The sequence below is a fragment of the Siniperca chuatsi genome, linkage group LG11 (genome assembly GCF_020085105.1).
Source record: "Siniperca chuatsi isolate FFG_IHB_CAS linkage group LG11, ASM2008510v1, whole genome shotgun sequence".
Lineage (NCBI taxonomy): Eukaryota > Metazoa > Chordata > Actinopteri > Centrarchiformes > Sinipercidae > Siniperca > Siniperca chuatsi.
This window is the reverse complement of record NC_058052.1, coordinates 1,836,151-1,861,557: the sequence shown is the minus strand read 5'-3', so window position 1 is coordinate 1,861,557 and position 25,407 is coordinate 1,836,151. Positions and strand designations below refer to the sequence as shown.

Genomic DNA, 25,407 nt, shown 5'->3' with positions numbered 1-25,407 from the left:
TTGAAGATGAACTACAAGATGACTCTAGTGTGTGCTATATACAATCAGGATGCTGCACTGTGCCCTTGTGCCTTTTTTGTTCCGTCAACAATAATAATAAATAATTTTATTAAGTAACAATTTTTTGGGGGGGGCTTTTTGCCTTTATTTGATAGGAACAGTTGAAGAGAGACAGGAAATGTGGGGGAGAGAGAGAAGGGATGACATGCAGCAGTCTTGTACATGGTGTGCGCACTCAACCAGGTGAGCTACCGGGGCGCCTAAGTAATTATTTTTTCACCCACCCCTATCTATTTTATTTTCCACATAGAAAAACATGGCAATAGAGAACTGTCTTATATCTTTTCTCTATGTCGGTTGGCTAGAAGAACACCTGGTAACTTGCTGACTCGAGCGGTTTGCTGCTTATTGCCAGTGGCCAAGCCCATTACAGCTCATTATTGTGTCCATCAGCAGCACTGATACTGGAGGGCTGTGTGCTGAATGCAGGTGTTATAAAGTAAAAGGGGAGGCACAGCAGTGTGCCTGACAACTCAGTTCAAAGGGTAATGGGGGAGTCAAGTTGTTTAAGACGTGACTGTCACTGGGTATTGTGTCTGGATGATGTCCACACTCACCCTACTTAACCACCACTGCAGATACAAGCTCTCTGAATTTGTTATGCCACGAGAGCTAATGGCCCACTGCAGGTAGTAACGTCACTCAGCATTCTCTAGCGTTGGTCAATCTCATTGTCAACAGTAGAGGCTAATTTTCCTTGATAACATCTATGTTGTTGTTTCCTCAATCTCATTTTAATGGCTTTCCATTTTGGTACTGAATGGGTACACTGGTTTTGAAGATAGGAAAAGGCTACTTTTACAGAGAAATGCAAAGAATGCATGTGTTGAAGACAGCTGAGTCTGAGATTTAACACACATCTGGAGGCTATGACATACCAAGAAAATATAAAAAATATGTAAAGAAGTCAACAGGCGATGGCTGGTATTATGGCGCTGGTATTATGGCATGAAACAAGTTATCCTGACGAGAAACAAATTTGAGGGAAGAATTGTCAGAGACAGAACTGTAACCAACCACTGAATTGCCATTTCATTACACGTCATTCATTAATCCTGACCTTGTGTTCATGTTGGCCAATTCTTGTTTGGAACGGTGAGGTTATTTTTCTTTTTGTTTTGGTTTAACCAATTAGTAGTGAATGACGTGTCCCATCAATGTCATTTCCATGGACACAGAACTTACAGTGGTTGCCAGGGACAGTGCATGTTTTTCCCAACTATCGAAGAAATATGCTGATTTAAGTGTTATTTCTGTAAGTTGACTTACAGTAGCCTGTACAACTGCATCAATCTCATTCCACTTGTCGCCATTTTAATGAACATCTTTATGTTGCTACTTTTCATGCATGTAGCTGTGTAGCTAGCTAGCTACTGTAGGTAGATGACATCCCTATTCTTAAAGAAACAGTGAAATAAAAATACATTTCCCAAGTTCTTATCCTGTGTCCTTGTGTTAATTGTTAATTATTTCTTGTTATATGTCAAATATGTCAAAAATTTAATTAATTTATTTAAAGTATTTTTAAAACAAAATCTCTTTTCTTCCTGTAAAATGTTTAAATATTTTTAATGACTCATCTTGAACTCATGGGCGTATACAAAACTCTAACCAATCGTATGTGATTTGGGCGATTAGCTAAACTCATCCATCATATATAACCGTGTTTGACCATAGGTCGAAGGGTCAAAGAATAGCCTGTGTTCATTCAAACAAAACAAAAAAACCTGGAGCCAAGTAGTATAGAACTACTGGCTGGTCTTTGGGTCTCTTGGCATATAATGAAGTTGCCATTTGGTATCTGTGCTTAAAAAGGAAAACTACTAGGGATTGTGGGCTGATAACGAAACAATGTTTGAAATAACAATTTGGCTGATAGCTGATGCCATTACTGATTGTTGTTAGTAGATTTATGAAACATCCTTTAATATAACCTTAATATAACCTTCTTTCACATGAAAAAGATTCTTTTTTTTGAAAAACTGCTTCAAAAGCCTTTTTAGTCTGCTATGCAACAAATACAAATAACCAACACAAAATTTAGCCAGTGCAATCGATGAATGTCATCCTATTTTCTGATAGGCCGATAGCAGTCAACAAGACGAATATTAGCCGATACCGATGTTCGGCCGATATATCGGTGCATCCCTTACAAACTACAATTTATTACAACTTGGCTTTTATTTTTGTAATTGGCTATCGATTATATCAGTTAGAATGACATTGTACACTCCAAAGTAATTGCTGTGATCTCGCAGTGATGGCAATAGACATGAGCAGGGAGATGATCAGACCAGTTGATCAGACCAACAAACTCCCAGGTTAGTCAAACTAAGAGAACAAAGGTGAACAGTAAAATTACAACCCAAACTGTCCATGAAAACCAAGGTATAATAAACTGTAGTTTCCTTTAATGAGAACTTGGAGGTGACTTTTGTATGTATAAGTGGTTGTTTGCCTTGTAATGAATACATCATTGCAGTCAAGTGGATTCAGTGTGTTATTGTGAATAACTAGGATGTTTAATATGATAGGGTTTCTACAGCGTCATTGCTGGCCAGCGGAAAGATAAGTGGATCTCTCCACCAGAGGATTAGTGAGACCCATAGATTCTCACCAGACAGTCTTATCAGAGCTAATCTGAACTCTGAGGGCCAGCAGTGACTCAGATAATGTGGAATTCAATACCTCATATATCGATGTCATATCTTTCCACCGCTACCTACTTTTGAATTCAGTGAACATCTGTCTCGGCCACATGCAAGGTTAAACAGGCTGTTGCAGTTACCCATAAAGTGTGAGTAATTTTCTTTCCTTCACTTTGGAATTTTAAGGTCTTGCATCAAGGCAACACAAAGAAAATCATTATGCCTCCCAGTTTCTGCTTCTCACTTTCACCCAGAATATTCCTTACTCTTGCAGACACCTAGCAAACCTCGTGGAGGGGGCGTGGAGGGGCTCCCTCAGTGCCAGGCCCAGCATGGTTTGATCAAAAGAGCAAGGACATCAGCATGACTGATCTATTTTCTGTCCCCAGCTAACAAGTAAATTACCATCACTTAGTCTGTCAGCCTCGTCACAGAACGGAGCTCTTATGTAGCTGAACTCAGTTTGAGAGAGAAGGAGAGAGATAACTATTCAGATGGCAGCCTCAGCTCTAGACCAGAGAGGGGTGGGGGAAATGAAAACTATTTATGCTAGTCGGAAAAGAAAGCAAAAAAGCTTCGCCCAAAGTGGAAAATTAACTGGGGTTATTTCAAAATGCTAACATAACTCCGGGGGAGGGGAGGATGACAGCAATGATGTCATCTTTGAGGTAATCACTCTTTGGAAGAGGGGTGTAACTCAACCAATATTAGATGTAGAAAGTAGGGACACATATCTTTTGGACTGAGGTTGCTCAGCATGGAAATGCTCAAATTTCAGGACATTAACAGCAAAATACATACTTAATAATAAATACTTAATAATTACTTAATTACTTAATACATAATAAATTCTATTATAGTCTGTTGCACTTACACCTCAGATGTATTAAAAAAAGTTATCTTTTGTATTGTTTTATGGTTCCCAGGCAAATAGAAGGGAGTATGAGGCAACAAGAAATATAGAGTTAGAGTCCAATCACTCCAGCATTTGTACCAGCAAAATTTCAGACCAAAATGTATTCGTTTCAGTAGAATCACCACAATTAATGGAGTCACTTGCAGAGTAAGTAAAAACATGCCATGATTTTATGTAAAGTTCAAATTTGGTGACTTTTGACAAAAATGTTTGGGCTTTTGGCAAATTGCAAACCGTTTTGACAGTGCTAGCCACATAAAAGGTTTAAGAGAACTCTCTCACATTCATGACCTTTGAGATAACAGAGACCCGGAGAGTCCAAAATGTCGGAAGCCATGTTAGCTGTGTTGCACCATACTGCAAACCCTTTTTTGCTGGAGTGTAAACTGCTCCACAAAAGACATGTGACATAGTTTGCAGACAGTCATGACACAGGAGTGGATGGTACAAATACGTTTCCTTAAATTAACTGTTAACGTACTCTCTCGTTAGAGACCGAGACCACTACGTTACTAAGCTTCCAGCACAAATGAATTTTTCGTGTGCAACTTTCTTTGATAGCGTGCTTTGACTGATATTAGATTTTAAAAGCGAATCTGAGATTGGATCTCAGTGTGAGCTCATACCTGTAAGCGTACACACCTGTACAGCTAATGTAACCTGGCCTGATCAGATGCGGTGTTGTAAAGATACAGTAAGTGCAACTTTGGGCCAAACCTGAAAAAGCTTTTTGGAACTGGCAACACAATGGCTGGCTGAAAGGTAGTATGCTTCAACAGAGATCTTTTTTTTATTTTGTTGATATTAAGCTTCAAGTGGTTGTTGTTGCAACATAAAACTAATCTCTCTATCAAAACTCTGTATGCATCCCGCAATGTAGGAGCCATCAGAGACCTTGTAAAGGTGGCAAATTCCCACATTGAAATTGAACCAGGATGCAATGTCAGGGTGTAGTTGCATTGCTAGCTTGCATTGCTGTATGCTCTATTGTAGAACGTGACGCTCGTGGTGTCAGTGTGCGTCAAATAAACTAGGTCGTACAACATGTAAAGCAAAAGCAAGTGTTTACATGGCTGCACTCAAAGATGGATAAATAGCACTACAGGTAAGAGGAAAAATATGTATTTTTCATTTTGGGGTGAACTGTCCCTTTAAGGGTTCTACCATAATTCATCAAACTGCATCATATCCGTCACATGAGGGGTAGATCAAATTAGTAGTAAAAGACTCATTACTGTAATTGTCTTGAGAAATGTGGACAACTGCAGAGGTGGGAATTTTTTCTCGTGCCAGCAGATGTGTTTCATCAGCCATTTAGTTTTCCCATCATTAATCATTTTCACAAATCTCAAACCCACTGATTAGACTAACAAGCTTAGCGAGGAGGTGACACACCCTCAGGGACCCTGGGGAGAAGAGGAGAGGGACTGGTCTCTTTCTGAGTCACTTCTCCAGCTTGATTCTACACAGACACGCACACGCACGCATGCGCACACACACATGCACATATCAAAATTTTAAAATTGCATCCAGTAAATAAGTATTTTATAGCTGGATTGGTCAATCAGTTAATTGCAAAATGACTCCTTAAATAATTAATTGTTAATGAAAAAAATCTGCTTTATTTGTTAAAGGTCTTTGTTTATAGTTAACAGCTAGTGGTAATATACCTTTAATGTTTTGGGTCTATTTTTTCTAGTCTGTTCATGTACTTTTCTCGATTTTATAGATTAAGGCTGATAGTTGTTACAGCGCATGCCATATAATCGTCGGTTCGACTCCAGCCGGAGACCTTGTTGCATGTCATGCCCCTCTCTCTCCCCCCATTTCCTGTCAGCCTCTTCACCTCACACCAATAGGTGTAAAAATATCTTTAAAAAAAAAAGCAACCTCAGGTTGATATTTGTGGTATAGTTTTAAACAATATTCGCTTGCACCCAGCATAATCACAAATTTATCTTGTTTCTACATAAAATAATGCTGGTGTTTGTTGCTGATTAAACCCATCAGAGAAAAGTCAACTTTTAAGTAAACTGCTACATAGTTGGCCACTTATGGTAATTATGACTGTTGATTTGGACAAGTGTGTCATGTTGATATGTTGTGTTGTTATCTGACTGACGACCCCTAACACCACTCTTGACAGCTCTGCACTTTAGTTTCTTAAGCTCATGTTAACGTTAGCTTCACAGACTGCCAAGACAAACTGCTTCACAGCCCTGAACCCCGAAGGTCCTAATTAAGAGCTTTGAAGTTGATAAGCTTAAAGTGGCTATAATCAACAATGTTTTCAAATGACAATGTGAAAAATATAGCCGCAAGTGGCAATTCCGGGATTCAAGCCAATACAGACCGTTAGAAGTTTAAGGCTTTTGATCTGGACCTGGTCAAATGTGATCTAGACATGAAAAAAAGCAGTGAAATCTCCCTTTTTGCATTTTCACAAAGAGAATGAAGAAAACAATCAATTTCTGATTCATAGTCTGATTTGTGTAATGCCACTCCAATATTTTTGCATTTGCAGCACCCCCTTGTGGTCGATTTGAATGAAACTTTCAGGGTTTGTTTCAGATACTTATTTGGACATATCCTGTAAGTTTTGTGATGATTGGCCAAACGGTTGACTTTGGTCTATTTATGTGCTGAGCCACGGCCCCTTTGATGTTCATTGGTCAATATCTTAAATAAATATCCCTTAGTTTTCATCCTGGACTCAGGACTCAGATCACTGGCCATACCAGGCTCACCTTGATGGGATACATGTTGTGTATGTGTGTGAACATAGAATTGTGCATTACCAACCTGACTATATAAGGTTTGTGCTGAAATTTAGGTTGCTTTCACACCTGTAGTTGGGTTTACTTGGTTCAGACCGTAGAAAAAAAAACTGTTGCCTTTTGGTTGTAGTCTGTTTCGTGCTCACATTGACATTTTACGAATGAACCACGAGTTGTAAACATAAGGTAGGCCTGAACGATTTGCCAGTGCTGGATACACCAATGCCCAGAACCTGTCCATCCTATGAGAAACGGCTATTAGCTGGGCACAGGTAATTGAAACGTCTAACCAAAAATATATGTATATCAAAATGTCAGCTGCTGCACCTTATTAAAAAGCTCTAACTATAACTGTGTGCTCAAGACTTCATCACTCCCTATCCTGTGTTAATGTCCTGTCTGTTGAAGCACCAGTTTTAGCTGTTGGTTGATGCATGAACATTCTCTCATCCTCACCTCTGCCACCTCTACTATTGATTGCTCTGCACTTCAACTGCTTAAGCAAAAGTTAACATTAGCTTCTGCTGAATCCCGGAGGTCCTAATTCAGATCTCTTAAAGTGATAAGCTTAAAACAATAATATGATGGGCTTAACCTAAATGCTTTTCTGCACAGCAAACAGGTAAGCTGTTTCTCACAGATTCCAAGCTTATATAGTGAAATCATTGGTAGCAAAGCAGCCATGCTCAGAATGAGTCCAGCACCATCAACGCTGTCAGTACATTTTTACTTTAAGCAAAAATCACAATATTTTTTTCTGGTGTGTCAAGTGGATTATTACAGGGAGTTTTAAGTTTTGCTGCTGAAATGCAATAATATTTGCAGTAGTGGCATTTATGGGTTGGCGATATGGCCCTTGAATAATATCACGATATTTCAGCGTATTTCTGCAATAACGATATTCTTGACGATATGACAAAAATCCTGAACATTAAACTATGTATATTTGTCTATTGAAAATTTTATTTATATATATATATATATATATATATATATATATATATATATATATATATATATATATATATATATCATATTTGATAGAATACCATACCCTATTTCTAGTAAATTATTTCTTATTTCACCATTTTAATTCTACTCAATCCTCCACCTTATTGTAGTGTTTACTCACAAACTTTAATCTGCTCACCTTGCTTTTCTCTTCAGTTCTCTTTTCCCCACACACACACCGGCTTGCCCTGCCTCTTTCTGTTTCTCTTTCTCCCTGTATGTGTTGACTTTCTTCATCAACAGTATGTTTTATAAAGTTGCCTAAAAAACACAACTCGCATTTTGGACATTTTTACCCACAAGTCTGTTTTGACAGCAGCAGGTTAGCCACATGTGGAGGAGGTTTGTTGTTAATGACGTCACCTATCGAAACGATGGAAACCAACGTGGTACTGAACGACATCGGCACCAACAGGTGCACTTACAAGCTTTTACTATCCAACGGCATAAGAAGGAGACTCTCTCTCTCTCTGTGTTTCTCTGCAGAGCATGTGCGATTGTCCGTAGACTGCACAGGAGGGGGTAGAGCGAGTGGAGATTGTCCACTAGTTAATTGATTGCGGATGGCGCCGTTAATGTACCTGGGTGGCCCGACCAAGTCTATTTGTGGGAAACACTGCTTGATCTTTTGTAACCAAACCACTTCCACTACTGAAGTAGCTCCCCTTTTTGGAACCAACTCCTCCACTGTGGAGCTGGTAGCATTGTTACTTTCTCTCTCAGTGATGCTTGTTGTTGCTGTGCAGAACGGTACGACGACATTATGCCAATGGTACAAAGTCGGAATGTTACCATTATCGATCACGACATGATTTTTTTTTTATCACATTAAAAATTATACCGGTATTATTGATATGATATGGCACACCCCTAGTGGCATTACTGCAAGCACGAAACTTATCTAATCACTTAAGTAAATAAAAATAAGGCAACAGATAGTAGGCCTAATAATGAAAACACAATTTATTGTACTAAGCCTATAAATTACTGTAGTACAGGAATTTCAGTGTTTGTCTGCCACTGGCAGTACATTTGGGTATAGGCCTATATATTTGGGGTGTTTTTATTATTATATTTTTTGGGACCTCAGAGTTCATCACCTCAACTTCATTTAAAGGGTCGTTTCACCCAAATTACCAATAAATAAATAAAACAGAATAAAAATGAAAATGTTCATGCTTCTCCTTAGTGGTACCTGGCCATTTAGATAGTTACATTCAATTTGAGATATCTGTCTTTGAAATGACATTTAGGAAATTCAACATCATCAGAAACAGTGCCCTTATTACACAATGTCTACACTTTTCATTGGAACTACTTTCTGAAGGAATAGTCTACAGTAACAGTGTGATCTGTGGAAACCACCTCACCCATACCTGACCTCCCAACTTCATTGGACAAGGGCTTCCCCTCCACACACATCCTAATTTAAGCCCTGATTATGAACATTATTAATCACTGCAACTGGACTCAATATGTCATAAATAATGTTGAATAGATAGAACAGGACATATAAAATTACATACAAAATAAGGCAGAGGGTGGGGGGCTAGGTTATCTACTTTGTGGCTGCTATGTTTAACTCGAGGAACTGCCAAAATACACAGAGTAGGACACACATCTCTGTAACCCACTACTTCAAAAAGTCTTAGTCTGGTCAGCACCAGTTCAATTGATGGCTTTCACACCAGCCTAAACGAGTAACATGGCAAATGCACCAGAGTTTGTTTGAACCACACCAGTTAGTGTGAAAGCCCCCTTAAAGCTCCAACTTTGAAACAGTGATGATATGTGATAATAACTTTATAGTTGTTATGCATAAATGCATAAATTAATTAGATGAAATGTGAATTTAAAATCATGAAAAGCCAAGTCCAGTTTATCCATATGCTTGCATCTATTTCCCTGTGTTTTGTATGTGTGACCTCTTACCATCATCACTCATTTTTCATTCTCCATCTGTCTCTCCTTCCTCTCTTTCTTTTATTCTTCTCTCTCTGCTCTGTCTGGGTTTCGTGTTGTAGCCAATTGCATCCCTCAGTGCCAGAACGGAGGAATGTGCCTCAGGCCTCAGCTCTGTGTCTGCAAGCCTGGCTCAAATGGGAAGGCATGCGAACAGAAGACGGTGCCCACACACCCCTTTCCAGCACTGCCTGGGAATATACCCACCAATGGGCACACAACTGGTCACACAAATGGACACACTAATGGTCCCACTAATGGACACAATGGGGTACACCAGCGACCCATACCTCAGCAAGTGCCTCCCAATGGTTATGCCTCAGCCTCCCCTCCTTCTAGCAACATGGCCCAGATGAAACTAAATGTCAAGCCGGCCCAGCTTTTACGACCACATTACATCCAACAGCACACCCAGCAGCAGTAAGTACCACGCTTTGATTCAACCTTTATTTGTTCAGGAAAAATCATCTGAGCTCCATGCTGTCTTCACATTCATATAGTTTCACTAATTGACTCTGGGAGAAGGTCACTAGAACCATTCAGTCTTGCACAAGACTATTAATTCTGCTACTGATAACCCTTGAACAACTCCACTGGAGCAGTTGGAGGGTACAGTGTCTTGCTCAAGGGCACATACACCACAGGTATGGAAGTGAGCATAGAAATTTTCTGATTTAAAAATTGTAACCAAAAAACATTTACCCACTGTCAGGTCATGGGAGCAGGACAACGGGACATTACGCTTCACAAAAACATGGATGCACTCAGTGGATAAAAAACACTTATGGAGAAGTTGCACTCTAATCTGCAGTGTCCAATGCTGAAGGTGTCTGTTCAGAGTTCTGCACGGGCCTAAATGAGACCTGTACCCGTCTTGTACCCATGCCTGCTGAAGACCCGAGCCTGACCCGAGACTATATTTTTGTTGTTTTTTCTTCAAAGACAAAGTTAAATGCTTGCTTTAGAAAGGCTTTCTCATGCATAAAAAAGAACTAATCTGACAATGGCAATAGACAGCTTCTACTAGCTGATAAGCCATAGGTTTAGTGGCAATACACACAATGCAGTCAACTACCAGCATATGACACTACAGCAACTAATAAATGATCTGCCTTACTGGTTAGTAGATCAACTTCGCCTTTATTGGCCAGATGTACGTGGCTGCTAAACTCAAATCGTCTTTCCCAACCCAAACTTTACAACAGCCCAACTGTTATTCATGTGTTCCATATTCTTATTTATCTTATTTAGGGCTGCACAATATGTTAAACAAAATTATATTGCGATTATTTTTGATAGATATTAGGATAGTGATATAATTCCCGGTAAATGGGAATTTTTTTCATTTTTGCATCACAATTTTCATTTTCACTGAAAAAACTATTGATCACGATGATGTGACATTTGTTGGGGTTTGTACCAAACAAACATGTTTTCCTTCATCTGGAGAACAAGCTTTGTAGGCCAGGGCATCTCTGCAGCACTCCACTATAATGCTGTTTTGTCACACATTTTACCTTTATCAAAAAATTGCAGCTTCTCCGATTTGGATATTGCACTTGCCATATTGTGATTTCGATATTTTGATTAATTATGCAGCCCTGGTCTTATTTTATGCCATTCAGCATCATCTAATATTGTGTAAATCTCCAGGCAATTCTTTTTATTTTATTAACCTTTGTTATTTTAACCCAAACCATAATCTTTCCCTATCCCTAACCAAGTCATTTTGTGCAGTAAACGTAATTAAACCTTAAGTAGAGGGGGGTGGCAGATCAGAAGATACTAAAATAAATCTTATTGGAATGATTTTGGAAGGCACTCACAAATAATATGTCATATTGCTGCAAACACTGAATGAATCTGATTCCACAGGAGAGGAGCTTAATAGCTGAAGGCTCTGGCTCCCATTCTACTTTTGGAGACTCTAGGAACCACAAGTAACCCTGAATTCTGAGAGCGCAGAGTTTTAGCCGGGTAATAAGGTACTATGAGCTCTTTAAGATATGATGGTGCCTGACCATTAAGAGCTTTGTAGGTGAGGATTTTAAATTCTATTCTGGATTTTACAGGGAACCAGTGCAGAGAAGCTAATACTGGAGAAATATGATCTCTTTTCCCAATTCTTGTCAGTACACATGCCGCAGCATTCTGGATCAACTGGAGAGACTTAAGGGACTTATTCGGGCAGCCTGATAATAAGGAATTGTAATAATCCAGCCTAAAAGTAACAAATGCATAGACTAGATTTTCTGCATCATTTTGAGACAGGACATGCCTGATTTTTTGCAATGTTGCGTAGGTGAAAAAAGGCAGTCCTTGAAGTTTGTTTCATGTGGGAGTTAAAGGACATATCCTGATCCAAGATAACTCTGAAATTCCTTATGGTGCTGCTGGAGGCCAAGTACAGTAACTTCAGTTTTGTCAGAGTTTAACATCAGAAAATTGCAGGTCATCCAGGTTTTTATGTCCCTAAGGCATGCTTGAAATTAATCTAACTGATTAGTTTTATTTGGCTTGATCAATAGATATAATTGGGTATCATCCACATAACAATGGCAGGGAGCAATAAGGAAAGATGCAGCACAGACAGACCGCTTGAAGTTCAAGGTAATTAATGCACAAATAGTCTATAATTATCTGTAAAGTTATATAAATACTATTTATGTTTTCCAAATCATATTGTTTTTTTGCAGCCTGGTAGCAAATGTTCTGAGGCCTGTACCAGTATATGGTCCTGGCTTTGGGAACCACTGCCTTAAAGGACTTAAGTGTCGTGAGGAGTATCTATGAACATCCAGATGTGTGTTTACACATTTTCCCATATCTCTAACATCTTGGGCTTCCATTTTATGGCTAATTGTCTTTATTGAGAGAGCATGGAAAGGTGTGTTTTTGTTTCACACCTTCTCATAGTTTGCTGATGGAGTCCAACAATATGGTTTCTGTCAAACATTACCCTAACCTGGAATGAGGCTTCATCTGTTTATAATCACACAGGTAGTGTGTTTAGTAGCACGCTGACTCCTTGACAGCATGGTGAATGGCCTGCAAACCAAGTCTACACAATTGCTGATACGAGCATAGGAAATATACGGATCCCTCACTGTGAAGGCTGTGTTATTGCGGTTTGCCTGGCCAGTACACTCTCATTATCACCATCCATCAGTGTAATAATAGGTAGAATTTCTCTCAGCACAAGTAGAGTTGAAATGCCACTAACTCCAGCTGTGGTTAACTGTTTGTTTTGCCTGTCACTACAGCAGATGACTGGAGAATGTGTGCTGTCGCATCAGACATAGTAAAAATGGCCCTAACGTCTTGACAGGTCTAACTGGTGAATGTAGACTCAAAACAAATCTCTGCTTTTCAGCTCAATGTGGATAGACACATCAAAAATCACCCGGCACAATGTCCAATTAATGTTGGCACAGATCAGACCAGACTTCTGATATTGATGAATGATATTTAAAATGTTAATGAATACATTTGATGTGCTGTGTTTTACATGCACTCTGTAAAACGTCAAGAGGATTTTTTATGCACTGCACAGGCACAAGTAATTGCTTCCAGATCTGTGTCCTCGAAAGCTGCTCTCAATTTGCAGAAGGGATTTATCTCTCACATGGAGCTAGTCTCCTATTGGTTACAGAGCAGTTTTGTCATTTGATAGAATAAAAAAATAGGGCAATAATCCCCAGGTAAGGAACTTCTGATCAGATCAGTCGGGTGTGCCCAAGCAGCTGAGTGAAAGAGATCACAAATCTGCCTAAAATCTGTGTAAATCTAACAGATTTTAGATGATATCTAAATATATTATTTGGATGTTATACCTACATAGATTATCCAGTGTTTTGGTGCCTAACTTTATAATAAGATTATTAAAGTCAGCAGTGTTATTAGAGGACCTGAAACAATTACAAAATATTAATTGTATAGCTGTAAACGATGTGTCATCAGAGCAGCACTCTGTGACAGAAATAAAGAGAGAATGGTATGACATGAAGTTACATGGAAAAAAAAACATTTCTATAGCAAAGCAGTCCATGACTAATATAAGAGGTGGTCAAGGGGATGTGACAATCACAGAGATATTAGACAAGAGAATATTATAGCCTACAGTAGGTGATGTCACACTGTTGGTGCAACAGAGGATGATACTGGACAGCGACCTGCATAAAGACCCTGAGACAGCTGAATTTTCCAACAGCTACTGACCTGTAGATGTTGCTGTGCCGAAATATGACAAATAAACTAATAAAATCTAAAAAATCCATGAAAAAAAGCCATGATGATCATGATATGGTGAACAGAATATTCATTTTGCATTATATATTTAATTTCATTCAATTTTTATAAGTCAATTTCAGTGTCATATTTAAAGAGTAACTTAACTCCCCCTGAAAATCTTGTCTTCGCTGACCTCCAGTGGTTTAACTTCTCACCTTGCTGCAGTGATTTACAGCATAAAGGGACTACAACTAGCATTACCAGGAAAATCCAATTTGTTGTTCCGTGCCGCAGCATTCTGGAACAACTGGAGAGTCTTCAGGGACTTATTTGGGCAGCCTGATAATAAGGAATTGTAATAATTCAGCCTAGAAGTAAGACATATCCTGATCAAAGATAACTCTGAGGTTTGTTACGGTGGTGCTAGAGGCCAGGGCAATGTCATGTAGAGTAGCTATATCTTTAGATAATGTGTCCTGGAGGTGTTTGGGGCCAAGTACAATAACTTCAGTTTTGTCAGAGTTTAACATAAAAAAATTGCAGGTCATCCAGGTCTTTATGTCCCTATGGTGTCGAATGCAGCACTAAGATCTAACAAGACAAGTACAGAGACAAGTCCATTGCAATTAGAAGGGCCTGAAAAATCCCAAATACTGTTTTTTAGAAAGTCACACAACTGATTGTCTTTCTCAAGGATCTTAGAGAGAAAGGGAAGGTTAGACATAGGTCTGTAGTTGGTTAAAAGCCCTGGCTCAAGACTGGGCTTTTTAAGAAGAGGTTTAATCACAGCTACTTTAAAAGACTGCGGTGCTACTACTTTAAAAGACTGCCTGTTAATAAAGACAGATTGATCATATCTAGTAAAGAGGTGCTAACTAAGGGTAAGAAGCAGTCAAATATAGATCTGTCATAGTTTGGGGTTTTGTCCTGTTTCCTGTTTTATTTTGTAGTGTTCTTGTCTCCTCATGTGTCTTGTGGATTTACTTCCTGTCTTTGTTTGCTTTCCCTCCAGTTTAGATTGTTGGCCCCACCTTGATTGATTGCACCTGTGTCTCCTTGTTTCACCTACCTCAGTGTATTTAGTCCGGGTCTTTTATTTTGTTCATTGTTGGGTCGTTGTCCTTGTCACGTGCATTCTTGGTTGTACTTTGTCTCCTGTGTCAAGTATCCTGGCATTTCTTGTCTGAGTTCTGTTGAATTGATTCATTGTTCTCTTGGACCTTGCCTGGATTATGGACTTTTGAACTTTGCCTGCTCCCTTTCGGATTTGTTTGTTTTGTTGGACTTATTCTCTGGTTTTGATCACTGCCTGCCTGAAACCCGTAGTTATTCCCTGCCAGTGATCGCAGCCACCGTGTCCTCTCTGATATCTGCAAAGCTGCCTTCTGTTCTACCTGCCACACTACACGAGCCAGCTGCCTTTCCTGTTCTGCCTTCCACGCTACACAAGCCAAACCCAGAACCTACACCCACCATCTCCGTCTTCTGAAGCCCAGTCTATTCTCCATGGACTGTGACTACTAACATCATTACTGGCTACAGCGGATTACACCGGACTCGCCCGCTCTGGAAGAGCACTCATCAACCTGTGGTTGCTTGCCGTATTATAATGACTGTCACTACTACTATCCAGTTCTCCACTTTACTGTGTTCTGCATTTGGGTCCTAAGCTCGTAGCTCGCTATAACAATATCAGGTTTTACAGCTGTTTCTAAGGTTCCTGTCTTTAAGGATAAATCGTTGCTGGGTTAAAGGTAAGAGGTGATAAATTTTGTCTCTAATAATTACAATTATATCACTAAAGGTGGGGTATGAGATTCCAATACATGTCAGCAAATATCTTCTCATGGTCTGCTAGCTGTCCATTCTGTGTGCGCTGGAAAAAAAAAAATCTGGTGTTTGTACACAGCCTTGGCTCTGTAAATGGAAAATAAACAAAGTAGCTCAAATGACAAGATGAGGCTCCATCAGTATATGCTGTATAATTCATATCAATATTGGTGTACGTTTCATACACTCAATACTGTGTACCACTGACCCAAACTGAGTAAAGAAGCTTTTACCAGGGAACACAGGCTTAGGAATATTTGCTATTACGGGTTGTTCACAAATATGGTCACAAAGTAGCAGACCCTGTGTGGTGCTGAGTGGACAGTTATTTTCTCCTGTTGCTGCTATACCAGCGCACACAAAGATGTGAAGATTTTCATGCTTTAAGTCCTGGTAACTTATTAAAATTACATTAAATGGGGAAGCTGTTTTCCATGGCAATCTGCAATCCCACATTTGTTTAAGTATTTTTAATTTGATCAAACTCAATCTTAAATTCAAAATGTGGCACCACAACAAATTTCAAATTGACAATTTTACATAATTTTAAACACTGAACTCACAAATTATGCCACACATTGCTGACATGTAGTAAATTAAGCAGTTCATATACAGTGGCCAGTAGTAAAGTTAACATGGAGTCATAAGGTGGATGAAAGGTTACCAAATTTTAAGTTTGAATTTCTCTCTGTGGTGGACACATTACACCAAAGTTTCTCCAGATGTAATGCATTCCCAAGTTTCCTTAGCCACGAGTAAAAATGAAAACCATTTCAGATTTCCAGGATTGTAGCAGGAGCTGTCTGGCAAACAATATAAAAAGGAAGATGACCTCAGCCTCATAACTATTTAGCACCAGACCAGTTCAAGCAGTCCAATCAAAGCAGTTAGTGGGGCTACAGTGAAATCATTGCTAAAGTCCTCATCAAAGTGATCAAAATGATTGTCAGACAGACTGAAACTGACAAATGGATTGGTGAAGCGTTGGTATTAATGCAAGCATTGTACCGGATTATAGTACTGAAAAGGTAGCTGAGCTCAAAGGCGAAGCTTTCAATTTACCATTCAGTTCCAACTCTACTCTTACAGCTATGGACATGAGTTTTGTGTTCTGACAGAAAGACTGAGATCATGGATTCAAGTGTCAGAAATTAGTTTCCTTCACAGGGTGTTTGGGCACACCCTTAGAGACAGGGTGAGGCGCTCAGACATCTAGAAGGAACTAGGAGTAGAACTGCTGCCCTTTCGCATTGCAAGGAGCCAGTTGAGCTGGTTTGGGCATCTGATCAGGATGCCTCCTGGATCCCTCCCTCTGGAGATTTTCTTAATCTTCAACTGGGAGGAGACCATGGGGCAGACCCAGAACACGCTGCAGGGATTACATATTCCATATTCTGCCTCAGGAGCCCCCGAAAGAGCTAGATGATGTGGCTAGGGAGAGGGCTGTCTGGGCTCCCTTACTTAGCCTGCTGCCACTTCAACCTGGACTCTGATATGTTCCCGAAAATAGATGAATGGATGATTGCAACATACAACATAACAGAAACTGATGCGAGAATTATGCTCATATTTCAGTTTCAAAACCTACAATACAAGTTCAGTCTAATCAAATTAAATTTTGAAACTTTGAAACTTCTTACACATTGTAAGAACCATAAAAGAGTCTGTCTGATCCCTTCAGTCAACCACTGACAAGCAGTGCAAAAATATTCTCTTTCCCTCACTGCAGTCCGCCTGTTGCAATATTGCTAATACATGAGAGGGCTCTGGTGAGGTTCAGTGGGTTCATTACAGTAGACCAGAGTATGTCAGCTCTCGTGGGGAAGAAGACTGGGAAGACTAGAGTGTAGAGGTCGGCGGTGGATTGTGATTGTGGCCAGAGCAGTGAAGGCCGAGACTGAACAGATTCAGCCCACCCCTCACACACACACACACACACACACACACACATACATATAAAAACCTGAAACTTGATATACACACACCTCACTCCCTCAACCCTGACTCACCGATCTGTTTATGTAGAAATGAGTAAAATATATATCCCCTCTGATATTTTAGACTAGCAGGCTCTTGTAATCATTCCTTGGACACTCTCCAAAGTCTTCTCTTACTTTTTTCATTTAATGGCTCAGTCATTGCCAATCCTGTCCTCAAATCTTAGGTTTATAACTTCTCTCTTGCCGTCACTGTTCTCTCTGTCTCACAGCTCAGGTTTGAAGCTGTTTGTGGTTGCATTATTTAGGACCAAGCTTCTATGGAAGTAGTGGTCAATCTGGTACCATAACATTCGTGTACACACAATACTTTTTGCTTTGGCTTTTTGCTGTAATGAATAATGTCAAGAAACCCCTATATATATATATATATATATATATATATATTTATTAAGTACAGTCTAGACCTGCTCTGTAGGAAAAGTGCAATGAGATAACTTCTGTTATGAATTGGTGCTATATAAATAAAATTGAATTGAATTGAATTATTCCCACACTCAAAGCTGTCAGTATGCATACTAAATCCTGTTAAAGATAGCTCAACATTTTTCCAAACACATGTATTTGCTTTATCTCTGAAAGTGATATGAGAAGATCGATATCAATCTCATGCCTTTGTGTTAAACGGGCACACATCAAAGTCTGTTTCCAGGCATTAGGGAGTACTACCACTACCACCACTACCAATTCTCGGGGGGTGGAGTTACAAAGAACTGACCTTACCAGACCTTTTTAGCCCACTCCTCATCTCTGCTTGAGGTTAGTGGCGTGAGGCTACATTAGCATAACACACCCGAATCTCAAACTAAACTGTCGCAGTCAAGTTACATTGTGGGAAATGGAGGCGCCAGGTTTTGACAAGAAGAAAGAATGCTTGGAATAAAAACAGACTATAGAGTCTGACACTGTTATAGGAGTGCAATGCTAAATTGCATTCGAGGGGAATTTGCTGGAGCAGGTAGCAGTTTCCAGTGCAGAAAGCAGCTGTTTTCAGCGAGAATGCTCTGCTAAACCCACTGTACGCTACCTGTTCAGCAACAAACCGACAAATTTAGTGACTAGCTGGTGAACATAGTGAAGCATTTACTGTAGCAGCTAAAAGGCCATATTTTGGCCTATTCGTCAGGCGGACAGAAACACGACTCTAAATAAATGCTAATGTTGCTCCTTGTCTGCTGGATGTGTAAATAAGCGCTTCTTTGCTGTTTACACATTTGCCTTGTCAACTTTACAAAATGATAATATGTCCGTGTTGTGTTTTCAGCTTTTTTTGCTGCCCACAAGTGACCAAAATCTGTTTACATTCAGTGTTTCTCACCAAAATACATTGTGTGTATCCCGAGGTCTAAGAAATGTGTTGAATGGATTTCCTTCCTCATAAAACATTTGCAAAGCCAAATTTCTGAAAATGTCAAAACTGGCATTGTTTACATCCATGTTTACGTGCTAGCAATTATACTCTTCCCTGCCCTCTGCCAGTGGAATAGTGTGAAACCCAGTAGCAGCTGGTGGAAAATCTTCTAGATAGGACTTTGCCACATCCAATCAATTTCAGCAAACATCCTAGTATGATATAATGCAAAAAAGGAATTACTACTTTGCAGTTAAATATTTAACAATTATTTTATTCCAACATAAATTAAAGCAGTAAGTAATGCCTTGACAAACACATTACTTCAGTATAATATAAATCATGTAATAGAAAATGTTTATTTCTTGAGATGCACCTATGGACCTAGTTTTGTTGGGGAAACCAATAGGGAGGTAAAGATCAGGATAAGTAAACATGAAGTGCAGTTGGTGGCGTCAAGCTGCTATTCAGACACTTGAATGGACATAAGCATGGGAGTCAAGTGCTCTGGGGTGTAGAGATAATAAACACCAGCAAACTTCTGCTTCAAAACTCTCTCACAAGTGAATAAAATGGAATTATACACAAAAATAAATTGTGGGGTCCCTGATAACCAATACAACAGTTAACAGAAGGAAATACCAAAAATAATAACATAAACAACCTTGTAAATATCAATTGATATGTAACACATGGAATAATTTGAGATTTGTTTTAAAATATCAACTATGCACATCACACAAAAACACACACTGGGGCTGAACATGAACAAATGTACACTATCAGTCAAAGTTTGAGTATATCTGCTTGATACCTGGTTATTCACTGTCCATTTGAAGCGCTGTAGCAATGGTGTCGGCGGTTGCGTTCTGGATGGTAAAGGACTTGAAAAAACGATCTTACTGTTGGCATCAATGTAGCTTAGCTCTAGCTGCCCTGGTGTTCTCATTTTTCCTTACTTTCTCAGACAGGTGCTTCATATCCCTCACTCCTGTCATATCTTTGGCTAAGCTGCTACTCAGACCTGCCTCCTGTGGGCGATTTCTCCATCGCCCCAGAGCTGCTGAGACATGCAGACAGGCGGAGGGGACAAGTAGGAAAAGCATATATGTTGCACAGATGATTTTCTATCATATTTTACACATGTTAGTGGGTGCATTCCATATTTCAAACACACAAATATTGACAATTTGTTTAATTTATTATTATTATTAAAAATGGGGTTTTTGTGGCTCAAGGGCTCAAGAAAGGCGGTTCCCTAGCGCCCTCTATTGGCCAGCCACCACTGAAAACCATTGGCATTGTGTGCATTTGCGTCCTCTTGTACGCGCCGGAGAAAATAAAACAGGGAAAATATTTACCCACAGTGCTACTTGTGAGCAAAACTTCCACAAGGTACCTTTAATGCGAAGGTTTAAAAAAACATTTCAAAGTCCTTAATAAATATGGTGTAGTCAGAATCCCATGTGAAATGTTGAACAACTTTTTTGTTGTGGTCATGTAGCACAAATTAATGAAAATGTATTAATTCTTCTAGGCTACGGTGTGTGCATGCACACAAGCATGTTTGCACATACAGTCAAGTCCACTTTGTGAACACATGAAGACAAATTCGATAATAATAATACTAACAGACTGTTGAGAAGGTTTTTTACCAGTGATGATTTTATGACTATATAGTAGAATTTAACTATTATCTTATACACAGTAATACATATGATCACATTACTGTATATCATAAAAGAGATTTGCATACCATGTTCATAATTGCATAACCTACACAGAAGAGCTATTTAAGACATTACAGGGTCATAGCAGAGCTATTTACCAGGCTATCAATTTCTGTTTCTTTAAACCATATCATTATTTATGGGATGGAAATATGCCCAGTTGATAAATGGCTCTTCCTCCATGTTTATCATCTCCTTTCTGTGGCCCTGCACTCTCCTTGTATCCTACATTGGACAACCCTGGGGAAGGCCATATCATTTTTCTATCGGTGTTAAATCTTTAATATGAATATTTTTTGTAGGTTTGTAGAGGTTTGTAGACCTCTTGACCTTATCTTTTAGAGCCACCATCAAGAGGAATTTTGCACTTGTACAAGGTTGTCATGAAGTCTTGTTTTCATTTCCCATATGTAGTTTTTGCAAACAATAGGCACAGCGGTGCTTTGAGCTTAATTCTAACATCAGCTCATAATGACAAGAAAAATTATTTGGATCATAAAATAACCTTAATTCATCACAGGAAGGTTATTGGTTAGTTGGCGTCAATGTTTAAGTGTTGCAACTAATTTACAGTTTAGAAAATTAGCTGCCTTTCTTCAATCTGAGGCTAAATCCGACTAGACATTGTCTATAGACTCAAATGTCCAGCACTCTGCAGACCTACCTGTTACCGCTGAGGAGTTAATGTCATAGCTGTTGTTTTTAGGTAATTTTTATATTCACTCTAGAATGAAAGCTTTTTTAGCCAATTCATTACAAGTGGTATGTGCTTTTTTATTGCTGACCATTTTGCAAAGCCTACAGTATATCGTGGTCAGCCATTGTTTTGTTGTTTTTGCAGAACTTTCTATTACATGGAACAACTTGTAAATATTTTGTCAAAGTTCTGTTGTCATACGAGTGCATTTGGGAGACCTATGGTGATTTAATTTCTCACCTTGCTGCAGTGATGTAGAAGTGTATTCCAGAGTGACTCAGTACACTGGGACATCACTATTGGTTGTGATTATTGTGCAACAGAGTGCATTTGTGACTGTTAGAGATTTAACAGTCTTGAAACATTCAACCAGAGAGGGCAGTGTAACACTGCTTTTCATCCTGGTGTTAAAGGATAGATTCACAATTGTTCAAGTCTGTCTTAAAACAATAGTCAGGTGCTCATATGAACATTGAAAGGTCTTGCTTGCTGTAATTATTACTTCTGTTCTGTTCATAATGGCCAGTATGAACAGGACGATTATTACAGGAAGCAAAACATGTTTCAATGTTCATATGGGCACCTGACTATCATTTTACTAAACTTCATTGAGGTACAGGCCCCATCCAAAAATAATAAATATCAGAACAGGCCTGAAATTGACTCGAGGATAATTAGAACCTACCTGGATCCAGTAAGACTAAATATAATCTGGACCAGGCATGACTTGGGCTCTGGGTGCATCTCAGATATTGGGAACCGAGAGGACCGTGAATACCCCCACTTTGAAGATGATTTTCTTGCTCACAAACAGGCTCCCCTTTTTTGCTTGATGGATGGATGCATGTGGACAAGATGCAGTAATCATTATTTCCATTTTCATATATTGTTAACACCAGAGAACCCCCTTCATTCATGTCTACAGCCTTTACCTCTATCTGTTGGTGAGGAATTGATCTCTGTAACTAAGTTGAGATAAGCTGCTTATCTCCACTAATGTCAGGGCTGACTGTATAACGTTTATTTGACCTAATTGAGAAGATAAAGGATGTAAACACACACATTACTTTTAATATTAGAGGTTGCCTGGTGTTTCTGATCACTAACAGCTGACCAAACACTGATGAGCACACATATATTCATGCTGACTTTTATTTTTACCACCAGCCCATACCAGGATCTGGGGGCTCAAATAGACTTACTATTTTTGCTATGATCAAAAAAGTAATACACAAACACATAAACAGTCCCATCTGGCAACATGTCAAGACAAAGTCTCAGACTTTTTGACAGTCATCTCTGACTGTGTTGTGACTTCAGCTCCTCTCCCATCCAATAAGTGATGGACCTAAAAAATTTCCTCCAAATGTTAATACTTAAATGTTCCTCTCAGTACATATGTTGGTCACAATTCTTTAATAACTAAATTTTAGGGATCCTAATTGAAAAATTAATATTGACTGATATAATGTTATATAATTTTTACCCAAAATTGCCTCAATTATCCAGTATCGGTATGGCTATACTTCTAAGATAGCTGTTCAAAGTCTGTAATTTCCTACTACTCATGAAGAACAGTGGCTCTAGTCAGTTTGGATTTATGGCAGTTACAATACAGTCCAACAGAGAGTCAAAGTCGTGACGTCATGTCCAGGCTAGCCTCTGTACCACCAGCGTCTGTAACTCAATGCAGTCTCTCATTCAGCATTTCTTTCATCAGTCTTTCTGAGAATATAAAACATGTTCCAGAGGTTTACTGTCAGACAAATTGGCGTCCACTAGTGTCTATATGAAATTTGAAACCTTCGCGATTTTAACAAAGTTAAACAACTAATATTTTAGCATACAAAAAATCCTCCCAGCTCCCATCAAAATTTACCGGCATGGCAGCACGGTACTTACGTCATTGAAACTTGGGTTCTTCCATATCCATAATATTCGCTAAAGCTCTCTTCTAAAGTCGTTTTTTCAACTGTTTAGCTGTAATCTCAGCTGTATAATAACATTTACACTTTTCGGTTCTGCTGTTATTAGAGAGGTGTCTGAACTAACCCCTTGATTCGTCCATGGACTCACCTCTTCTGTTGAGCCATGACGTGTGGAACGCACTACATACTGTTGAGTAAGGCTATTCCAAGGCTGGATTTTTAGTTAAAGGGACAGTTCACCCCAAAATCAAAAATACATGTTTTCCCTCTTACCTGTAGTGCTAATTATCCATCTACATTGTTCTGATGTGAGTTGCTGAGTTTTGGAAATATCGGCCGTAGAGATGTCTGCATTTTTGAAAAACTGAACAGCATTGTCTCTTTGCAGAAAGCATATTGATAATATGGCTAAATACACTCTTTCCTCTAGGATTTTTTTCAGGAGCGGGGGTAAAGGCTTTTGTTGTACCTGGGTGGTTAGTCTCTAATTTGTTAATGCTAAGTACTAACTTAGTAATCATAACCATTCATGCGTAACAATGAGTTAAATATTTCGAAAGTTTACTGTAGCACGTCAACCTTTTTTTTAATGTCCCGCCCCATCCAGGCTGTGATTGGTCGGTTCACGAAAAGTGACAATGACGATTACATTGACTTTATGAAAAGTTGAACATGGTTCAACAAAAGGCACCCGATATAGCTAATTAGCAAGCTAGCCAAACCCAAACCTTGCTTATCTTATCCCTGTTGTCTTCTTATGGCTTCAGCTGCCAAACCTTGACTAATATTTGAACTGGTATTGAGGATGTTGAGGGGGAGGATGTGGGCTGGTGCATAATCAAAGTGGGCTGGCGACGCATCTTGCTCTTGTTTTTGTATAATGGGCTGCTCAAACGGCCCACAGAGAGACCGGCCCACCAGGATATCTCCCATTGCTCCCGATGACCAGTCCGACTATGCTCTGCCCTGCCTTGTTGTTTATTTGGTTGTCATGACTTTGCGAATGATTGACGTCTTGTCACTGTTCCAGTTGCTCATCCTCAAAGTGGAGAAGAGCGGCTGAGCGTTCGTTTGAGTTCAGTGGAGCGGACATCTTCACAGAGTCGTGTAATTGCGACTTTGTGATATTTCATAAAATCCTGAAGCAGCAGCGGCAATAATTTTGCAGTGGCAGACCGCTGCTGCAAAATGTATATAACAGAAACACTGTCTATATGGGACTACCAAATGGCGAATTGCAGCTGGGAATCACTGTAGTTGGGGGGTGACATACAGTTTGTTTTCCGATTAGAGCTTCCTGACAAGTTCTGATGTACTATGCTGACTACTGGCTTAACCCATATACTGAAAACTTGAACTTCACTGGGCATGGTGGTGATATAGAACACTAAACATAATGTTCATTTCAGGGCTTGTGGTACTTGATTAATGATTAATTCATGTACTTCTAATGCTCAGCCTTTGACAGCTGCCTGTCACACCAGCATCTGGTATTAGTTACATGTAAATAGTGACTTTTAAAGTCATTTTACAACTAGACTTGATATGGTAGCTTTGTACTATTGATTACTTTAGGATTAGGTGTAATTAGAATATTTTAGTTTGACTATGTCCCTTTTGTCCTACTGTGCTGGAACATGGCAGAATCCTCTCAGGCCACATTTAGTACTGCAGTTGAGCATATAATAACATTGGATGACTCATTGCCTAAGGAAGCAGCAGCTGCAGACCAGGGAGTAAGAGCATAGAAATACCCTCTGCTATCATACTGCAACCTTCCCTCACGGCTGTCCTTGTTTAAAATGAGCAGTGTCAGGGCATCCTGCTGCCTCAGAAGGTTACAACCTGTACCCTCAGCTCACTAAATCCTGGGTTTAAAATCAGCCAAGACACCTTTATTACATGCAACACCCTCACTCTCTGTTCCATGCCATCTGTCTACTGGAGCTGAAATGAAAGATTTAGGATGCCTACATCTGGAAAGTAAGGAAGTTTCAGAGGATTCTAACTGTATCACAATTCATTTGAATAACTAAAACCATAAAGGATGTTGTATAGTTATAATGTGCTTGATATTTTGACAATGCAACACCACAAACTACAGCTTCAAGAATTACCACAGAGTTGAGTCAACATCTCTCTGAATCAGTCTCAGCAGAAATGGAACATTACAGGTTTCACAAAGGTTGAATTTGTTGCTAGATTACTGTATTGGATTGCATCATGTTTAACTAGTGTCTAACCCTGGTATTTAGCCTAGGTGTGAGTAT

The 25,407-nt window shown here is 39.3% G+C and overlaps 1 protein-coding gene across 10 annotated transcripts in view; it reads left to right on the top strand.

Moving 5' to 3' along the window:
• The window catches only part of ltbp1 (latent transforming growth factor beta binding protein 1), a 208,993-nt gene that overhangs the window by 23,563 nt on the left and 160,023 nt on the right, over positions 1–25,407 (top strand). For 9 of the 10 annotated variants that reach the window (XM_044215118.1, XM_044215115.1, XM_044215114.1 and 6 more), the window contains exon 3: positions 9,437–9,794. The exons of the other annotated variant lie outside the window; for it this stretch is intronic. In XM_044215118.1, coding sequence (XP_044071053.1) covers positions 9,437–9,794 — 358 coding nt within the window. The remainder of the gene's footprint in view (positions 1–9,436; positions 9,795–25,407) is intronic. 10 annotated transcript variants of the gene reach the window in all.